This window comes from Mus caroli, unplaced genomic scaffold (assembly GCF_978045245.1).
Source record: "Mus caroli unplaced genomic scaffold, Mus_caroli_1 scaffold_6, whole genome shotgun sequence".
Taxonomy (NCBI): Eukaryota; Metazoa; Chordata; class Mammalia; order Rodentia; family Muridae; genus Mus; species Mus caroli.
Window position 1 is genome coordinate 68,364,037 of NW_028227261.1, and position 19,727 is coordinate 68,383,763.

The window sequence follows — 19,727 nt, forward strand, 5'->3', positions numbered from 1 at the left end:
CTAACTCTTGAAGGTTTGTCAGTCTAGATCCAATTAAGAGGCAGAAATTACACCTGCTATTTCAGCAAGGCAGGCTTCCCATAAAGAACTGTTAACTAGGTAGAGAGCTGTTAATTATCTCAAGCAAAAGGGAACTTTTTAAAGGTACCTGCGAGATAAAATTGTAGGAAGCAGCTGCCACTCTAGGCACTGGGGAAACAAAAGGAAGACACTAGAATTATTAAAACGGAGAAACTCAGAGGAGGTGGTGGCTCAGCTAGTGTTTAGAGCAAGGAGTGATAAAACCGGTCCCATGAGTGTTAGACAATCTGTGCACTGGATTCAGCTGCTGTAAAGAAACACTGTCAGCCCTGGGGTGAAACAGAAAGGATCAGGAAACAGGAAATGCACAGAAAGTAAAAAGCACGGAACCAACCCCATCTTCTGCTTCCCCTTATAGGCTTCTGCTCTTCTGAAGCATCCCATTTTTAGAGGAACCAGAAGGCCAGATGGGAAAAGGAAAGGAAATTTGCAGAGTCCCCTCTTCAGTGTCACAAAGCAAGAATCCAGGGCAGGTTGAGGGCCCAGAGGTACTTAGTGTCACAGAACAGAAGCCTTCAGGCAGGAGGCTAACCAGTGAGCCTCCACAGGGAGCAGTGAGGCAGATCCTACTGGGAGGAACAGCCTATAGACTGTAGCAGATTCGTTGTCCCTAAATGACAGTTTTAACAGTGCTTATTTACCTTCAAAGAGAGTCAGTAAAACTGATTTAAAAGAAGAAGGCTGTAAGATCATCACACAGCTACTGTAGGACTCAACAAATAAGCTGTTGTTGTTCTTGTTGTTACTTTTTGTTATACAAAAAGCAGACTGACCTCCAGTGTCCAGTTGTAACAGCCATGAGTATTTGTCCACGCTGCATCACCGTACCAACTCCATGTCCCTCTCAGCTTCCCACTGAACTGTCGTTCATAAACAATTCATTGTGCTTAATTGCTACTTGATGAATTTTTACAAAGCAAATGGCTCATGTAAATATCATTTAGATCCAAACAGAATACTGCAAACACTGGAAGCCTCCTTTAGAGAGCTCCCTTGGGTCTCTTGGCGGTTTTCCAGAGGAGAGGCCCCTTTTGCTGAGTTTTCAGCTTTATGTGTATAGACAACATGTGCTTTTTAAAGTCCTTAGCACTTTTATTCTTAAATGCTCTCTCTGCCTTATTGCTTTTCATTGTGTGTGACACCGGATTACATCAGTAAATTTTCATGCAAGTATGGATTCCTCCCCCATGTCCCCCTCCCCCTCCTCCCCTGCTCCCCTCCCCAGTAGTTAATTCCATTTGGCCCCATGACAGCTTCACCTCTACTTTCACGTCATCTAGACACATACAGTTTTTATGTGTCTATATAAAAGTTTAGGACCCACATGAGAGAAAAACGCAATCTCTGTCCTTCTCAGACTGAGTTAATTTGTTTACTGTGATTCTCTCCAGCTCCACAAATTTTCCTGAAAGCAATGCAACTTTGTTCTTTATGGCTAAAATAATTCCATTGTGTATATATACCTCATCGTCTTTATGCCTTCCGTCCTCTGTTGATGATTCTGGGAGTTAGCAGTTAAGGACAGCACTGTGATCAACTTGGGTGTACAAGCATTTCCTGTGCAGTATTGGAATCCCGCTTGCTTTTTGAGGAACAGTATAGAAACCCCATACTTGCTTAGTTCACATTCCCACCAGCAGTGTATAAGGGTTTGCTTTTGTCTGCATGCATACTCACAAGTATTTGCTGTTTTCTTAATGACTGCCATTCTGACGGGTGGAACAGAATCTCACTATAGTTTTAATTTGCAGTTTTTATAATGGCTAATGAGGCCAAACTTTTCTTTTTCATGTGTTTATTGGCCACTTGAAGATACCATTTTTTAGAATGTTTTGTTCTTTTCATTAGTCAACTTATGGACTGGGTTGTTCAATTTCTTGTTACTTAATATTTTTAATATTTTATTCATTGTAAATATCAACTTTATGTCAGATATATGACTGGTAAAACCTTTCTCCCATTCCATAAGCTATCTCTCCACTCATTTCCTTTGCTGTATAATTTCATAACTTAACACTGTTAGAACCCAGCCACTCCAGATGCAGTCGCATTTGCTCACAGAAGCTGTGAAGAGCCGACAGGCCACATCCAGCCAAGCCTTTCTCCAAGTTTTCCCATCCCCAGTACTTAGAATTGTCCTTTCCTGTAGCAAAGCCCTGAATAGAAAATACTACAGGCAGACCAGTGTCATATTGCATTCTAACTAGATCTAGCCTCTTATCTAGAAATGTCCTTGGGGCTATTAGAAGATATAATATCTCTGTCTCATTTAGGTGCTGTCCACTAACCATGGGCCCTTTTCTTCTACCCCAACACCCATCCCTTCTCCTTTCCCTGGGATGCCTGGGGCTTTCCTCCAAAACCCTCTTTCTCAGTTCTACTAAACCCTTTGCCTACAGTGGACCATTTCTGTCTCTGTCTTGAGCCCCATCTTTTGAACTGAAGATCCTAACACATTTGTCAGTTGTTGCTATTATTTCTAGACTTCCTTGAGTCTTATTTAGAAAGTCCTTACCTATATAGAGATCTTGATGTATTTTCCCTAGTTTTTCCTGTAACAGGTTCAGAGTCTTGTGTCTTCATTGAAGTCTTTGATCCATTTTAGTTAGTTTTCATACAGGCGAGGGAAAGGAATCTAGTTTCATTTCTCCTTCATGTTCTCATTTAAATTGAACAAAATTATTGATGAGGTCTACCCATACTGCTGCATGTGGCCATATTTCATCTCTGTTCACTGTCTTATGTTGTATATCGTGGGAGTGTCCCTGTTTTCTCCACTCTTTGTTCCATGGATATGTAATTGTGCTGTTTCCAGCCTTCGGCTATTAGAAACCATACAACTGGACACGCATGTCTTCTAGTATACATTTGTCTACATTTCTGTTGAGAATATGGTTTAGGATATAGATATGTTCAACTTTAATAAGCATTGACTTTGAGCTTAAAATGTAGTTCAATCAACTTAGTTCTAGTTGCTTCATGTATCAATATTTGATGTCTCTACTCTTTATTTTATCTGGTCTATGAGGTACATCAGATTTTATTCTTGCTTTAATTTGCATTCCCTTAATGAGTACATTTTCTGATGGATGCTTAACTTGGTAACTGAATGTATTTTGTAGAGTGTTCAATTGCTGATTTGTGTTTGCATGTTCAGAATATGATTGGGGGGGGGTGGACAAGAACTCTGCAGGTATTTTCTCCTATTATCTTTTCATTCTCTTTGATGGTATTTTTATAATGAAAATCTATAATTTTAGTGTAATTTAATATATTGGACTTCTTTGTAGTTAGTTCTTCTTGAGTCTTAATTTAGACTGAGCCTTTTGCCTCTTTCATTTGAGTCTGTATTCTACCTGATGCTGAACTTTGTGAAGTGAGGTAGATTTGGCCAACCAATGTGTAGTGGGAAAACTAGCTTTTCCTCAATGTGACTTTCTTCTTTGTCATAAATTGATAGTGTGCTGTACATGATATCCTTGTGTGGATAACATGCTATTTTAATTGAATAAAAATTGGGATATATGTTAGTGACATTCTTTTTATGTATTTGGTTTTTTATGTATATGAGTGTTTTGCCTGCATATGTTTTTGTACCACATGCAAGCAATGTCCTTGGAGTCCAGAAAGCATTAGAATTTATGGACTTGGCATTATGGACAGTTGTAAGCCACTGCGTGGATGTTGAGAACCGAACCTGGGTTTTCTGAAAAAACAAGTGCTTGAACCAGCATTCATCATTTCTCCAGGCACTAGTGCACATTCCTAAGCTTTTCCCTTCAGAGTGATCTCAGCCTTTGAAAATTTTTATGTACATTTTAGGTTCCCTTGTCAACTTTCAAATTACCTGGTAGTTTTAATTAGAGTTAGATTCAGCCTGCAGTTTGCCCAGAAATGGCTTCCTTACAACATAGACTCACTCTGATCATAAACATGTTGTGCCCTTTCTTTGATCTAAATAGCTGTATTTTTTTGAATAAAAGCAAGTCTCTGCAGAAGCCACGTAAATTATTAAGTTTAGTTTATTTTTCTTGGCAAATGTTTTGTGTTCTCTTAAGTCGAATCATTTCATATTTTATGTTTTGTTATTATGTGGGAATTGGTTTGCTAATTTATGCTAATTCAAATGACATATTTGGAGATAACTGGGTTTTTTTTCTCTGTACAGATAATCATACTAGCTACCAATTTTGACACTGTCTTTACTTGTATCTTTCTGACTCGATGCCTCCCACTTCGTTTTCTTGCCTTTTTGCATTGATTAAAGTCACTGTTGCTTTTAGACCATCATAAGAACACACTGGATGTGGACACTCTCACTTGAAATCTGTCACACTAAATGGTCACTCTTTACCCTAACATCTGCAAAACTCCCTCAAAAAACAGGTCTCCACATCCCTCACATCTTTGAAACAGAAGCAAGCTTAATTTTTTACAAAACTGTTATTAGTAAAATTTCCAAAAATCAAATTTAAAGTGACAGATTTACTTAATATTTTACTTGAAAATTTGAGACTTACTAATTTGTATCATTCTTTTATTTTAATATGTAGTAAACATTTTGAAAAAATACCTTTTAAAATCAGCAATAATAGCTTTTTATAGTTTTTAATGAGCTATATTAAAACTTATTCATCCCAAAAGAAAACCTACAGACTCAGCTAACCTGGGCTCATAGGGGCTCACAGAGACTTAACTGACATTCAGGGTGCCTACATGGGACGGACCTAGGCCCTCTGCATGTGTTACAGTTGTATAGTTTGCTCTTCTTATGGGACTCCTAAAAGTGGGAGCAAGCCCTGTCTCTGATTCTTTTGCCAGCTTTTAAGACCCCCATATTTTTTTCATACTAGGTTGCCTCCTTCAGCTTTAAAATGAGGGGAGGTGTCTAGTCTTATTGCACCTTGATATGCTTTGTTTGGTTGATATCCGTGGGAGGCTTGCCCTTTTCTGTAGAGAAATAAAGAGGAGTGGATAGGAGGGCAGATGGGAAATGGGAGGACTGAGAGGAAAAGGGGGAAGGGATACTACAGTTGAAATGTAAATAATAATAATAATAATAATAAATGGCAGTAGTAGTATTAAAAACCTTATTCATATTGAGGGCAAGTACATGTTACTTTTATCTTTTAAATTGTTACTACCAAAATATATCAGCTGAATGAAAATCTCTCAACAAGATAAAAAGATTACCAATATGAAGGTATTAAAGAATTTAACACATATGTAATCATTGATGGCTTATTCTTTCTTAGTTTCTTAACCTGCTCAGATGTGTGCAGTCCAACAGCAGCACATCTGGATATGCACCGTAATAGTTAAATGCTATCATCTTTGATACTCTGTCGTCTTTGGTATTTTTAGTCATGTGTTAATGATAGTTTTGTAATTCTTTTTGCCCAGGTCTATTCATCAATGTAGAAAGGAAGAACATACCTTGACAGTGTCTTAGCTTGATTTATTATGCTAACACATTTAGGTATGTGGAACACAGAAGTCCATTTGTCTTGCTGTTTTCACAAATCAGTGAATCTGACAAAGACCTTGGTTCAAAGCTGCAAAAAAGAAAAGGCATTGGGCACCCTTGTTCAGCATGTGATTCAAATACGTCTTTGCTTATTTCAGCTCTGGCTTTCTATGCTCTTCCTGTTTCCTTCTAGAAGGTCTCACTGTGCTTTTAGATTAGTTTATTTCTCCATTTAGTTGTTTATTTCTACTGTATCTATATTGACTCTATGTTGTCAAATTCATTATAAGTTGGGAATATTGTCATCATGCTATCACTGTTGTGAAGTGACCCGCCTGATTGTAATAATTACTTTGGCTTTAAAGCTGAGCTTCTTTTGTGGTTTACTTTTGAGATTGTAATTTAGTTACATTTCTCTCTTCCCTCCCCTCATCCAAACCCTCCACTCTTTTTCATTGCATTCAGATATACATTTCTATATACATATATACATAAACACATACATATGCATAAATATAACCCGTTGAATCCATATAATGTTACTTGTATTCTTGTATGTCCAAGGCTGACTGACTGTTCAGTACTGGACAACTTGTGTGCTCTTCCCTGGTCAAGACCATCTCGCCATTCCCAGCTATACTTAGTCACTAGTAGTTCTTTTATAGTTTTCCCCATCCAGTTTAGTATGTTTGTTGGTACCATCCTTGATACTCTGTTGTCTTTGGTATTTTTAGTCATGTGTTAATGATAGTTTTGTCTGGAATTTTCTACTGTTCATTTACCATTATTTCATGTTTAAAATGACTCTTACAGTCTGTAGGTGGTTGGATTCTGATTGCAACCTGTTGCAATCTTTTTCTTTCAATAAAATATTTAGTCTACCCCAATCTGACTTAATTATGGGTATATTTGGTGTTAAAATACATTATCTTATTTTGTATGTATCTGGGTTCTACCTCTTTCTTGTGCTTGCTATTTTTGCATTGACCAAATATTATATTTTGTTCCTTTCTACTAAGACCATAGAAAAGGGTCTAGAGTAATTTCTCAGAGTATAAAGTGCTTGCCATGCAAATGTGAGAATCCACATTCAAATCTTCAGGTAAAAGCGAAGTGGAGCAATGGACGTCTTAGTGCTCCAAAGGCAAAATGAGAGGCAGACACAGGGGAATCCTTGAAGCTCCTGAGCCAATCATCTTGGCATCTACACTTCAGTGGCAACCAACACCACCACCAATAGATAGATGGATAGACAGATAGTCAGATAGATAGACAGATAGATGGATGGAACCCTTGCCTCAAATAAGGTTGAAGATGAGGACCAATATCCAAGACTTTCCTCCTATTTTTACACATGGCTGTCATTCACACATTCATAAACACACAAAAACATGATGCATGTTCAGTGTACTAGATAACATAGTTACCACCTTCTTGGTAGCATGTATTAAAAACTCTAGACTATTTTGATCCCATATGATCCCCTCTATTCTTCATGGTGCTGTTGTCACATCTTAATTCTAATGGACTGCGATGGCACTTTGGCATGGCTTACACTATCCCATCTTCCGTCTACATGCCTAATTCTTCTGCAGAGAAATCTGCTAACACCATCTGAATTAAAGTATCCTCAAATTAAAGTAATGGACCCTTTCCTTTCCATTTCCTTATTTTTCTGTTTGTTTTCCTGCCTGGGCTTTGTTCATGATGTGACAATATGCTTTTGTTTTGGTCTGGATTTTGCATTAAGTTTCCCAAGGGTAGAACTGTGTCTGCCTTGTTGGCACTTGATAAACATATGTTTAATCAGAAGGATGGATAAAAGATGCCAGACAAAGAACAAAACCACTAGCCCTCATAGCATTAGACATTTGATCCACAAACCATAGGATTTTAATGTCAAGAACATTTGGGAGGGGTGTGAAGATCACTGCAGAAATAGCTAAGTGTGCAGATCTTCCCTGTGCACATTTTTTTTTTCATTTGTTCACTACTTCCTAAATATCTGTGCAGATCCTGGTGCTGGGCCAGGTGCCAAACTAGATGCCAGGATGAATGGGGAAATATCAGCCTTCTCCATGGGATCCTGCAGCAATCGCACTTGAAAACAGTTCCTGGCTGGAGGGGGAGGGGGTAGGAGCTGGATGGCTAAAACAAGGTTGGAATGAGGAAGGATTGGAATGAAGACAATTCCATTGTCCATGAAGCATTCCTGGGCTGAAGGAAGTCAAGAGCTTTGATCCCAATGTCTCCAAATCAGCAGCAATGAGCCAGTGAAAAACTTCCCAGGGGTATACACACATAGAGAGTACTAGAGAGCTGGCATATAGTATTCTACACTTGCAGACCTAGATTTATAATTCCCTGTTACATTCATTCTTACAGTTTAGAAACCAAAGACCACCATGTCTGGAATTTGGGGCCAGGGGTCAGGGCAGGTAGCACCTCAGATACCCAGTGTTTACTTGAGACTATACTATCCTTTAAGGCAAAAATCAACAAATGAATTTAAAAAAAATAACAAAACTACCAGTCACAGGGCTGGAGCCATGACTTAGTGACTTGCTATTCTTCTCGGGGACTGGCTGGAGTCTGATTCCCAGCAACCACAGGCTGCTCAAAACCACAGCTCAACCACAGTAACTACAGCTCCAGGGTATCTAGTATGTTCTGGCTTCCTCAGGCACTTGTACATGTGTGATTCACATAAAACCCATCCAGGTTCCCATGCAATACATATCAGTTGCATCCTAGGATGTGTCCTGTCTTCATAGAGGTCACAAAGGAAGTTACCTATGCAGTTGTTGCATCCTCAAATGCTTCTCCCTCGTTTCACCCAGCTTTGTAATATCCAAACAAAAGGGACACAAGCTAATTCCTAAGTTTTACTTACAAAATGACAGTTGAAATTCTGAGATATTTTATTGTTGTTGTTTCAAACAGTGAGGCTGTATTATTTTTACCTTTTCAGCTCTCAGAATTCCCTCCAGCCTCACAGGCAGATGGGAGGACAGCTTGCCCTACAATAACAAATGACCCTGACTGCCAGAGTCTGTGTTTCGAGGTCTACCCTGAGACAGCCAGGCATGGGTCCTGCATAACGAATGTGAATGGAGAGCCGCTGAAAGAAAAGACCCAGAACAGCTGTATGGAAGAGGTATCCCTCAAGTTGGCATTAGGATCATACCTTAATACATACCTCACACTGTTGAAGCCTTATTAAGAGCTGCCAGCCCTGGTGGAATTGTATGGATAGGCATTCTCAGTTGTTTAACAACCAGTTATTTCTAGCATGTCTGCAAGGAGTGGTCTCAGGGTACTGTGCCAATCCAAGCTATACTTAATTGGAGTGTGTAGAAATTATTCTTATGACCTCTGCCTTAGATGATGACCAGCGAGTCTTAACCACTTGGATTGTTTGGGGAGCAGATATATTTGGGAGCTCACCAGGGTTGGGGTCTGGGTTGGGTGTAATAAGCTGTCTGAACCTGTCCTTTTTCTGGGTATGTATAAAAAGGTATCGGTGTGTATCACTTACACACTTGTGGTTTGCCAATACTACCATGGTACTTTTCTTCTATTCCCCAGTCCTCGCTGTCCTCATAGATACTGTTCTATCCATTATACAGACCATAGAAAGCATCCATAGAAGTAGCTAAAGAAACTGTTCCCAAGGTGCCTGTTGCAAAAACAGGCTTCCTAGCCAAGTCACTTGAGACCATTTACATCACAGCTCGGTCCCTCTTACTGTTATTTGCTGAGTATTTGAACTACTACTCTTTCTCTGTAAGCACTTAGACAACTGAGTTTCCCAGCTCTCCATTTGGGATGAAGCTCATGTAAGGAACTTTCTTCATTTCTGTATTATTCAAACCATGTAAAGTTGTAGCTTTTTTCTCGGTAATTCTCCCCTTTCTCTTTGACACAAAGACTGAAGAATGTCCAGACAGTCATTTTAACTGGAGGGTACTGTCCTTTACTTTTACATTTTATTTTTAAAGTGAGTGAGTGAGTGGCCAGATAAGAATGTCAGACCCTTTAGAGCTAGAGTTAATGTCCGTTGTGAACCACCTGACATGGGCAAATGCTCTTAATTGCTAAGCCATCTCTCCAGCCTCCTTTCATTCCCATTTTGAATACGCAGAGTAACCAAGGATTTTGTATCCACTATGTCAAAACCGAAAGCAATTTTATTTAAATGGACTGATGACAACAATGTATTTCATTGGCAATTTATTACCATCATTATGACTGCTGTTTTCAGTAACAATTTTATTATAGCGATTAACTACCATGACAATATACTTTTATGAACTTTTCGGAGTAGATTTTGAATATATTACTAAACATAATTGCAACACATGAATAGTATAATATTTAATGTATTAATTTTATGTATACAGGCAGTGTTCACAGCATATTTCTGAAGTAGCTGCCAAGCAAACTAAGGACAGTTCGATCACACAGGTTCCACTGATATGATAGGGTGTGACACAAACTGTAGTGTGGTTGCCTGAAGTCACTTAGTGTCAGCTCTGTACTGGCTATGTAACAGAGATGTGTGTGCAGGTTTGGCTGTTACACCAAAATCCCACAGACTGGGAATCTTAAGCACTATAAGTTTACCTCTAGTGGTTCTGTACCTTGAAGTCCAAGATCAAGACACAAGGTGATTCTTGGCTTTTTGGTTTGGGGTTTGGGTTTGTTTGTTCTTGTTTTATTTTGTTTTGCTTTGCTTTTTTTTACTGAATTGTAAAAGACTACCTCATTTCAGCTAGAGGGAGGGAGGGAGGGAGGGAGGGAGGGAGGGAGGGAGGGAGAGAGAGAGAGAGAGAGAGAGAGAGAGAGAGAGAGAGAGAGAGAGAGAGAATATTTCCAGTGTCTTTTTTCACATTAAGAACACCGAATCGGGGCTGGTGAGATGGCTCAGTGGGTAAGAGCACCTGACTGCTCTTCCAAAGGTCCGGAGTTCAAATCCCAGCAACCACATGGTGGCTCACAAATCTGACTCCCTCTTCTGGAGTGTCTGAAGACAGCTACAGTGTACTTACATATAATAAATAAATCTTAAAAAAAAAAAAAAGAACACCGAATCTTCTGCATCAGGGACCCTACCCTTAACCATTTTATTTAACTGAGTTGCTTCCTCAGAGTTCCTGCGTCCGAATACAGCCATATATTGTGGGGTGGGGCTTCATCTTTCTCACACATCTAAGGACAACACATTCAGTCCACAACACTATCATAAAACCCCACAAGAAACCCATTTCACACACGGAGACCCGGAAGCTCTGAGAAGAGATTTCATACTGGTATCTCCTCAGAGACAAGTTTCAGGTATGAAGTGATGACAGAAATCTGTGCTTTGACACTAGCTAGGTGGCTCTCCAAGCATAGCTCAGTGCTGTGTGACATCTAGACAGTAATTAAGAATGGTGAAAGTGCTTTGTTGGTGACCATAAAGATTGTGCTAGTCTGCCTTGGGTAGGCTTGTTCTGAAAGATGCGCTCACGAGGAATCAGCATCACTTCACACTCAGTCAGATTATGCGGCGGGATACATGGAAACCGTGACGGATTTCCATACATCTAATTCTTGGGAAATGAGTCTTTTTACACTGTCAGACACATTTGTTACCAAAGGCAAAAATTAACCTAAAATATGCAAGATTTAAGGAAAGAAGGGATAAGGAGTGATGGCTTAAAACACTGTTCAATGTGAGTTTAAATGTACTCGGGCAGCCCAAGATACCCATCAAGTAATACTTTAAGTATAGCTAAAACCTTGAAGGCAAATGTAAAGTATGTATAGCTGTATCAAATTGAGCAATAGAAAATACATCAAACCTCATGTCAATACACACCTGTGTATTTGTACAGGGACACTCTTGGGCATTAGATTCACAACTAATGTGTAAAGTTGGGTTGTTTGTTTGTTGTTGTTGTTTTTTCATATTGCCATTAAATTAACCCCATTCTATGACACTCCATCCTGGGCATTGGTAGGCAGTTGTTTTACCCTTTGATTTATAAACAGCAAAGCATATTCTTGGTGGGCTTCTTTGCTTTTTTAAGTCCAAGTCTCAAATCAAGCAAATAAAAACAGCTTTTGGTTCTGGATGCCCTCCATCCCTTCAGTGAACACAATCTGCCAGAATGGAATCCACTGAGTGCAAAAATATTGAGGAACCTTCTAATATCTGGAGCCTCCTAATCCCAACTGAACCTCTTGTGCAAACAATATAAAATGTATCAACAGCCTTTTACATTTCTGAACCAAGCTACAGTCTTTGAAAATTGAACCTACCTGTTTGGCCCATTTTTTCCCACACATATGGCAACATAGATATTTTTCACTGTAACAAAGTATAAGAACTAAGAAAAAAAAATGTTTTGAGAAAAAGGATAGTCCCTGGGAAATGCCAATGTGCTGTATTCAAGAGCAGCTAGCCTTGCCTCCTTAATGCTCTTTTGCCAGGATTTATGAAATACTGTTCTTCTGAATTTGGCATTTATGAAGTGATCTTACTGGGAGTGAGTCCATTTAATTTTTCTGTCACTAATTCATTAGAAATGTCAGCCACACAAAGCAACTCAAGAGAGACCATCTGCTTTTCCAAAAACCTTAAGTACACAAAGAGCAAAGTGGTCATACACCCCAGGTCTGGGAAGGATTGTATGTGCATAGGACAGGTGCAGCCTACAAGTGTGCACGCACACACAAACACACATACATAAACATACAGAGAGAGAGAGAGAGAGCCTTCCATGTGAACTCCTCCTTTCCCTGTGATGAATTTGAAGGTATGCCATGAACACTGCAAACAACAGCATTACCCAAAGAGAAATGGAAATTGTCTCAGTTTATGATTTCTTGTTTTTAATAGTAATTAGCCATGCTTTTAAATAAATGTTAATCAGGCCTTCCAGTCTGGGCTGTTGCCCTAAACAGACCTTGGTCTCAAATTCTATAGCCAGTCCCACAACACCTAGAGGAAGCTCCACTCCCAGGTGCCTTAACACACCCAGGATCAAAGGATCAGAGGTGTCCTGAGCAGAACTTGGGCAATAAATCTGCAGCTAATCCCATAAGACCCAGAAGAAGCCCCACTCTCAGGAGCTCTAGCACACCCAGGACCACAGGATGACAGGAGCTTGGTCATACCAGACTCTCAGGGTCCCAGAGGCAGTTTGACTCCCAGGAGCTCTGACACACCCAGGATCTCAGGATCCCAGAATCCCAGAATCACAGAATCACAGAATCACAGAATCACAGAATCACAGAATCACAGAATCACAGAGGCAGCTGAACTCTGAGGAGTTCTGCAACAACCAAGATCAGAGGAAGGGCAGGCTATAATCAGAAATATCAAGGGCAGGTAGCACTAGAGATAATCAGATGGCAGGAGGCAAGCATAAGAACATAAGCAACAGAAACCCAAGCTTACTTGGCATCATCAGAACTCAATTCTCCCACCATAGCAAGTCCTGGATACACCATCATACCAGAGAAGCAAGATTCAGATCTAAAATCAAATCACTTCTCATGATGGTGATAGAGGACTTTAAGAAGGACATACATAACTCCCTTAAAGAAATACAGGAGAACACAAATAAACAGTTAGAAGCCCGTAATGAGGAAACACAAAATCCCTTAAAGAATTACAGGAAAAGACAATCAAACAGGCAAAGGAAATGAACAAAACCATCCAAGATCTAAAAATGGAATAGAAACAATAAAGAAATTACTAAGGGAGGCAACCCTGGAATTAGAAAACCTAGGAAAGAGATCAGGAGTCATAGATGCATCAGCAACAGAATACAAGAGCTAGAAGAGAGAATCTCAGGGGCAGAAGGTACAATAGAAAACATTGACACAACAGTCAAAGAAAATGCAAAATGCTAAAAGCTCCTAACCCTAAACATCCAGGAAATCCAGGACACAATGAGAAGATCAAACCTAAGGATAATAGGTATAGAAGAGAATGAAGATACCCAACTTAAAGGGCCAGTAAATATCTCCAACAAAATTATGTGAGAAAACTTCCCTAACCTAAAGAAAGAGATGCCCTTGAGCATTAAAGAAGTCTACAGAACTCCAAATAGACAGGACCAGAAAAGAAATTCCTTCCATCACATAATAATCAAAACACCAACTGCACAAAACAAAGAAAGAAGTAAGGAAAAGTAAGTAAAGCAGTAAGGGAAAAAGGTCAAGTAACAAACAAAGGCAGAGCAGACCTATCAGAATTACACCAGACTTCACACCAGAGACTATGGAAGCTAGAAGATCCTGGGCAGATGTCATACAGACAATAAGAGAACACAAATGCCAGCCCAGGCTACTATACCCAGCAAAACTCTCAATTACCATAGATGGAGAAAACAAGATATTCCATGACAAAACCAAATTCACACAATACTTTTCCATAAGCCCAGCATTACAAAGGATAATAGATGAAAAACACCAACACAAGAAGGGAAACAACACCCTAAAAAAGGCAAGAAAGTAATCTTTCAACAAACTTAAAAGAAGATGGCCACACAAACATAACGCCATCTCTAACAACAAAAATAACAGGAAGTAACAATCACTTTTTTCTTACTATCTTTTAATATCAATGGACTCAATTCCCCCAAAAAAGACATAGACTAAAGACTGAATGTGTAAACAGTACCCAGCATTTTGCTGCATACAGGAAACACACCTCAGTGACAAAGAAAGACACTACCTCAGAGTAAAAGGTTGGAAAACAATTTTCCAAGCAAATGGTCCCAAGAAACAAGCTGGAGTAGCCATATCAGATAAAATCGACTTTCAACCAAAAGTTATGGAAAAGAATAAAGAAGGACACTTCATACTGGTCAAAAGAAAAATTTACCAAGATGAACTCTGAATTCTGAACATCTATCCTCCAAATGCAAGGGCACCCACATTCATAAAAGAATCTTTACTAAAGCTCAAAGCACACATCAAACCCCCATACAATAATAGTAGGAGACTTCAGCACCCCACTCTCAGCCATGGAAAGATCATTGAAACAGAAACTAAACAGAGACACAGTGAAACTAACAGAAGTTATGAAACAAATGGATCTAACTGATATTTATAGAACATTTCACCCTAAAGCAAAAGAATATACCTTCTTCTCACAACCTTATGGTACCTCCTCCAAAACTGATCATAAAATTGGTCACAAAACAGGCCTCAAACAGATACAAGATGATTGAAATAATCCCATGCACCCTATCAGATCACCACAGATTAAGGCTAGTCTTTAATATCAACAAAAACAATGGAAGGCACACATACACATGGAAGCTGAACAACACTCTACTCAGTGTTGGTCAAGGAAGAAATAAAGAAAGAAATTAAAGGCTTTTTAGAATTTAATGAAAATGAAACACATCATACCAAAACTTATGGGACACAATAAAAGCAGTGCTAAAAGGAAGACTCATAGCTCTAAGTGCCTCCAAAAAGAAACTGAAGCTTAACAGCACACCTGAAAGCTCTAGAACAAAAAGAAGCAAATACACCCAAGAGGAATCGAAGGCAGGAAATAATCAAACTCAGGGCTGAAATCAACCAAATAGAAGCAAAAAGAGCTATACAAAGAATCAACAAAACCAGGAGCTGGTTCTTTGAGAAAATCAACAAAATGAATAAAGAAGCCAGGCTAACCAGAGGGCACAGAGATAGTATCCAAATTAATAAAACCAGAAATGAAAAGGGAAACAAAACAACAAAATATATCTTAAAATAATTATTCTGTTTGTTGAATATTAGCAGCTGAAAATATTAAAATCATGTTCTACAAACAAAAAAGGAAAAGAAAAGAAGGAAGAAAAGAAATCTAGATCATTAACCTAGATTTGCATTATCTGAGGCAGGGGAAAAGGACCATCTATCTGTTGTTCAGGAAATCATGATTGCCCTCCCTAGTCCCTCCTGGGACCCTTTCTGCTTCAGCTCCTATCCGTTCTGCACTGGCTCAAACACTCTGTATTTCATCTCCCAGGATCCTTTACCAAGCCACCTTTAAAACCAACCAATTGTGAAGCAGTGGCCACACCCTTTCATCAGATGGGAGGACATAAACCCTGATAAAGAAAATAAGGAGTAACGCCATTTAAAGTTTAATCCAATGGAAACATATTGGATACAACTTCAGTTTCTCATTATTTTCTTAAAAGTAATTCTCCATGTTCCCATAGCTTGCCACTGTAAATTCTTCACCAAAACCCATAAAAGGACATCTGGAGTCCTATGTCCCAGGAATGTCAAAATGTGTGCTTCCTATCTGCAAAGGAGGGCTGCCAAGGTGGCTCAGCAGGTATAGGTGCTTTCTATCAACCCTGAGAACCTGAGTTCAACCCCTGGGACCTATAAGGGTTTTGTGGTGATCAGAAGGCCAAGGAATGCCACAAAGATCACACCATACAAGATCAGACCTCACAAGAGAATTATGGAGGGAGCAGGGTCACGGGCTGCCTCTGAGCGTAGATGATAGAGCAGAAAGTGAGATCCGCTATGGGGCTACTTTATAGGAGTGTAGAAAGCATGCACACACATGACCATGGTGACATTGGAAACATGTTTCATGGGCTAGTGTTGATGATGTGTCATGTTGGACTTTAGTGATGACATGAAGTTGGTGCCAAGTCATTGAAGGACACACTTGGTGGGATCAGAAAATGGACTCCTGTGAGTTGTCCTCTGACCTTCATATGCGTGCTGTGGCTATAAATAGATAGATAGATAGATAGATAGATAGATAGATAGATAGATAGATAGATAAATGTTAATCACACTACATGGCAACAGGGTATTTCTCCAGAGAAAGGCCTCTTTTAATATTTAAGGTTATGTATAGTTTTCAAAAATTAGTTCTCTTAGAAAGGGGTTTGCATCGAAGTTACCTGACTAGCTTTTGTTAATGGGAGGAAGAGTGGGAGAGTGAGGATCCAGCCCACTCGTGCACTCCTGCTGGCCTGTGGTCTGCTTGCTCAGCCTCCTGCAGGAAGAAGTGCTAGTCCAGAGCCCTGCCCACCTCCTGGAGCTTCCATACTTTAGGGAAGACAGACAATACAAGCGAAATAACTAAATCATAAAGGAAAAGGAAAGAAAACAGACAAAGGATGTGAGAATTGTCAGGCTCCCCGGCGAAATGACTGGGCCTAAGACCAACCCACTGAGGCTGTTCTTCACCACGAGGATTCGCCTGACACATTTTTTGTATTTTACTTTGTGAGGACAACAAAAATGTCATTTCCTAAAGGTCCCCATTGTTTGGTTCTATCCACACTGGAATGTCTAATTTTTATGGCAACTTAAAAGTAGAGGGAACAGCACTTAAAGCTGAACTGCTTTTCCTGGTCAGAACACAGCTGTGGTGAGTGCTAGGGAGACACCATTGCCCTTTCTGCTCGCCTAATACTTGGCATGTCACAATCTTACCTTCTTCACTGTTGACAAAATTCCATCCCAAAACCTTTAGGAGGCCCAGTGAAATGGGAAGATGCACTAACTCTGGGACTGAGTTCAGGAAAGCTTTTTCCGGACTGCATGATGATCGGCCATGCACCAAGCAATAAACAAATTGCCTTCATTCTCACAGGAGAAAGGAAACAGAATATGCCCAAGGGCATTTATTGGAACTTTACAGCCAGCCAAGAAACTTTCCTTTTCTTTTTTTTTTTTTTTATTTACGCAAAGAAAATAGATATCACATTGACTTGCCTGGAGGTAGACAGATCGATTCTACTGGGTGCAAAATTATTCTATAGAACAGTTGGCAACTTGAAGATGAATTCAGTAGTGTCAAGCATATGTGAAGGAGTCCTGCAAGGATTTGAAGTGAGTCATCTCCACAAGGAGAGGATGCTTAATGCCAAAGGGGTATGTTAGCCTGCCTCACATCTACTTCCTCTTCAGTCTGCAGAAGGTCACTCAGGTCTCCAGGCACCAAGTGCTTCTGTTCTTTCTCTAGTTTCAGGAGAGGTTGTGGAACCTTCAGCCTGCTGTCTGGAACCGCATGGCAGTTTGATTTGAGTTTTACAGAAACAAAGCAAGAGGGACAACAGTAATAACATAAACCTATGCTAGCACATGAGGGAGATGGTATGTTGGCTTTAAAACTAGACTTTGCCACCCTTTATTTGGTTATATTCTTGAAGTTCCAGTATTTCCCAGGCAATCATATCATCAGCAAGGAGTCTACCCATCAAAGGGAAGTATGGTCCTATGAAATTTTAAAAAGTATTTTATTTTTTAGCTGTGTTTCTATGTAGGATTTTCATACATATTTCATTTTGGCTGATCCTTGCCACAAGATGGATGGTTCCAGGAAGATGAGTTTGTGGGTGCTATAAAGCTCAAAGCAGAAATTTTGATGGAGACATATTGTTCTTGGTTTTTCTGATTGTTGCTGGTTTTTCTTTCTGTCTTCTTTCGTTTTGTTGTTGTTCCTTGGTGAAGTTGTGATTTCCTTGGAGCTGTGTTTGAGTCAAAAGACAAACAATCACCATGTTCACAAACCTACCTTGCTAAGAACCAGGTGTCAGTGGGTATGATCCCAGCGCTGCAAAGGCTGAGGGAGGAAGGTGTGAAGGTGATAGGCTGGCCTACGAGATGAGACCATGATCTTAGAAAAGAGGGGAGAACCAGGGAGGGGTGAGGAACAGCAGCAGTATGTGTATAGGAAGCATGGGGACTTCTTTTGTTTGTAGCCTTGGTTTTGGGGGCTTTGGGTTGGGTTGGGTTGGTTTGCCTGTGCCATCCAAATCTGAACATAAAGGGCCAGGACAATGATAGCTACACTTTTCTTTTATTACCCAGGAGCAACTGCAGCATGAGCTGTGGGTCTGGCTGGTGAAGCTCTGTGACAGGCTGTGCTCAGCACCCATTTGTACACTCTAGTTTCTCCCATTCAAGCAAGGAGAGTTTAGAGATGTGACACTCACAATGAATCTATTCCACCAAGCGCTCATCCTGTAAATACTGTAGCCAGGGTGTCTTCTTTAGATTCTAATGATGCACTATTTATTCATCTGCCATTTCATCCTGTTTGTGGGTATGTGGGTATTTCCTTTAAAACAAGGATATATATATATAAAAGTGCTCCAAATAAAATGAAATAAAATGTCATGGTGTGTATAAATGAAACTAGGACATCGTTTATTTTCCAGACAGTTTACCTCCAAATCTGAGTAGTTTATCAAAACATTCTACAGAGATTGGACACAATCCACCCTAAGACAAACTATAGTAAAAAAAAATATATATATATATATTGAGCCAAAGGCTTCTGAAGGAGGCATGCGCAGATTGGCACTGGTTCTCTTAACTGTGTGTCATGGTCAGTGTGGGGAGACACCTGACTGAGTGTAAAATAAATGTAATTAAAATGTGCAGTATGAAATTAATTACTTACCAGAAGTCACAGCAGGGTTTCTCAACCTGGTTGTCAATTTCTTTGTCATGGGGCACACTGTCCCAAGTACCCTGAGACATTCAACAACATTCCCAACCTCATTCACAAGACCACAGCCACACACTCATCCTCCAATTGGACTAACCAAAAATATCTTCAGACATTGCAAAATGCCCCTGTAGAGAGAAGGGAGCAAAATCACTCTGCTGGTATACACCATACAGTGTAAGACAGAGGAGGTGCAGACTGGGACCGTGACAAGATCAAGGCTAGGGTGTTGAGAGTGGAGAGACTGGAGAGAAGCTATGCTAGGCAGGTCCTTGAATGTGTTAAAAGATTTTAAGTTAAACTCAGGCGTGCTGACTGGCTTTTCTTGAGTGGTACATTGTCTAACTGGTTTGGGGCTTTAAAGTAGACCCTCTTAATTTCAAAGGTGTCTAACTTCTAAATATACAAAAATCAGAATGTATTCGCAAATGAGAACCTGGGAAGCCTTACATCATTCTTATTTCCCACGTCAAATGAAGGCCAAATGACTTCTGAAATCAATCATGTTGGAATTAAAAGCATCTGGATGTAATTGGGTTGAGCCTAGGCTCGGTGTTCTCCATCTATAAATGCCACAAGGACATTTACTGCAAGGAGAATGGTATAGATGACCCCACATCAATAATGTTACCATATAGATGGACTTTTTCCTCATCCTTCTGTTCCCCAAAGAAGGAAAAACATCCAGTGTATGCT

General features: G+C 39.8%; 1 protein-coding gene across 9 annotated transcripts in view; it reads left to right on the forward strand.

Moving 5' to 3' along the window:
• The window catches only part of Slc24a2 (solute carrier family 24 member 2), a 245,733-nt gene that overhangs the window by 42,131 nt on the left and 183,875 nt on the right, over positions 1–19,727 (forward strand). For 6 of the 9 annotated variants that reach the window (XM_085839192.1, XM_029476317.2, XM_029476319.2 and 3 more), the window contains exon 3: positions 8,520–8,705. The exons of the other annotated variants lie outside the window; for them this stretch is intronic. In XM_085839192.1, coding sequence (XP_085695318.1) covers positions 8,520–8,705 — 186 coding nt within the window. The remainder of the gene's footprint in view (positions 1–8,519; positions 8,706–19,727) is intronic. 9 annotated transcript variants of the gene reach the window in all.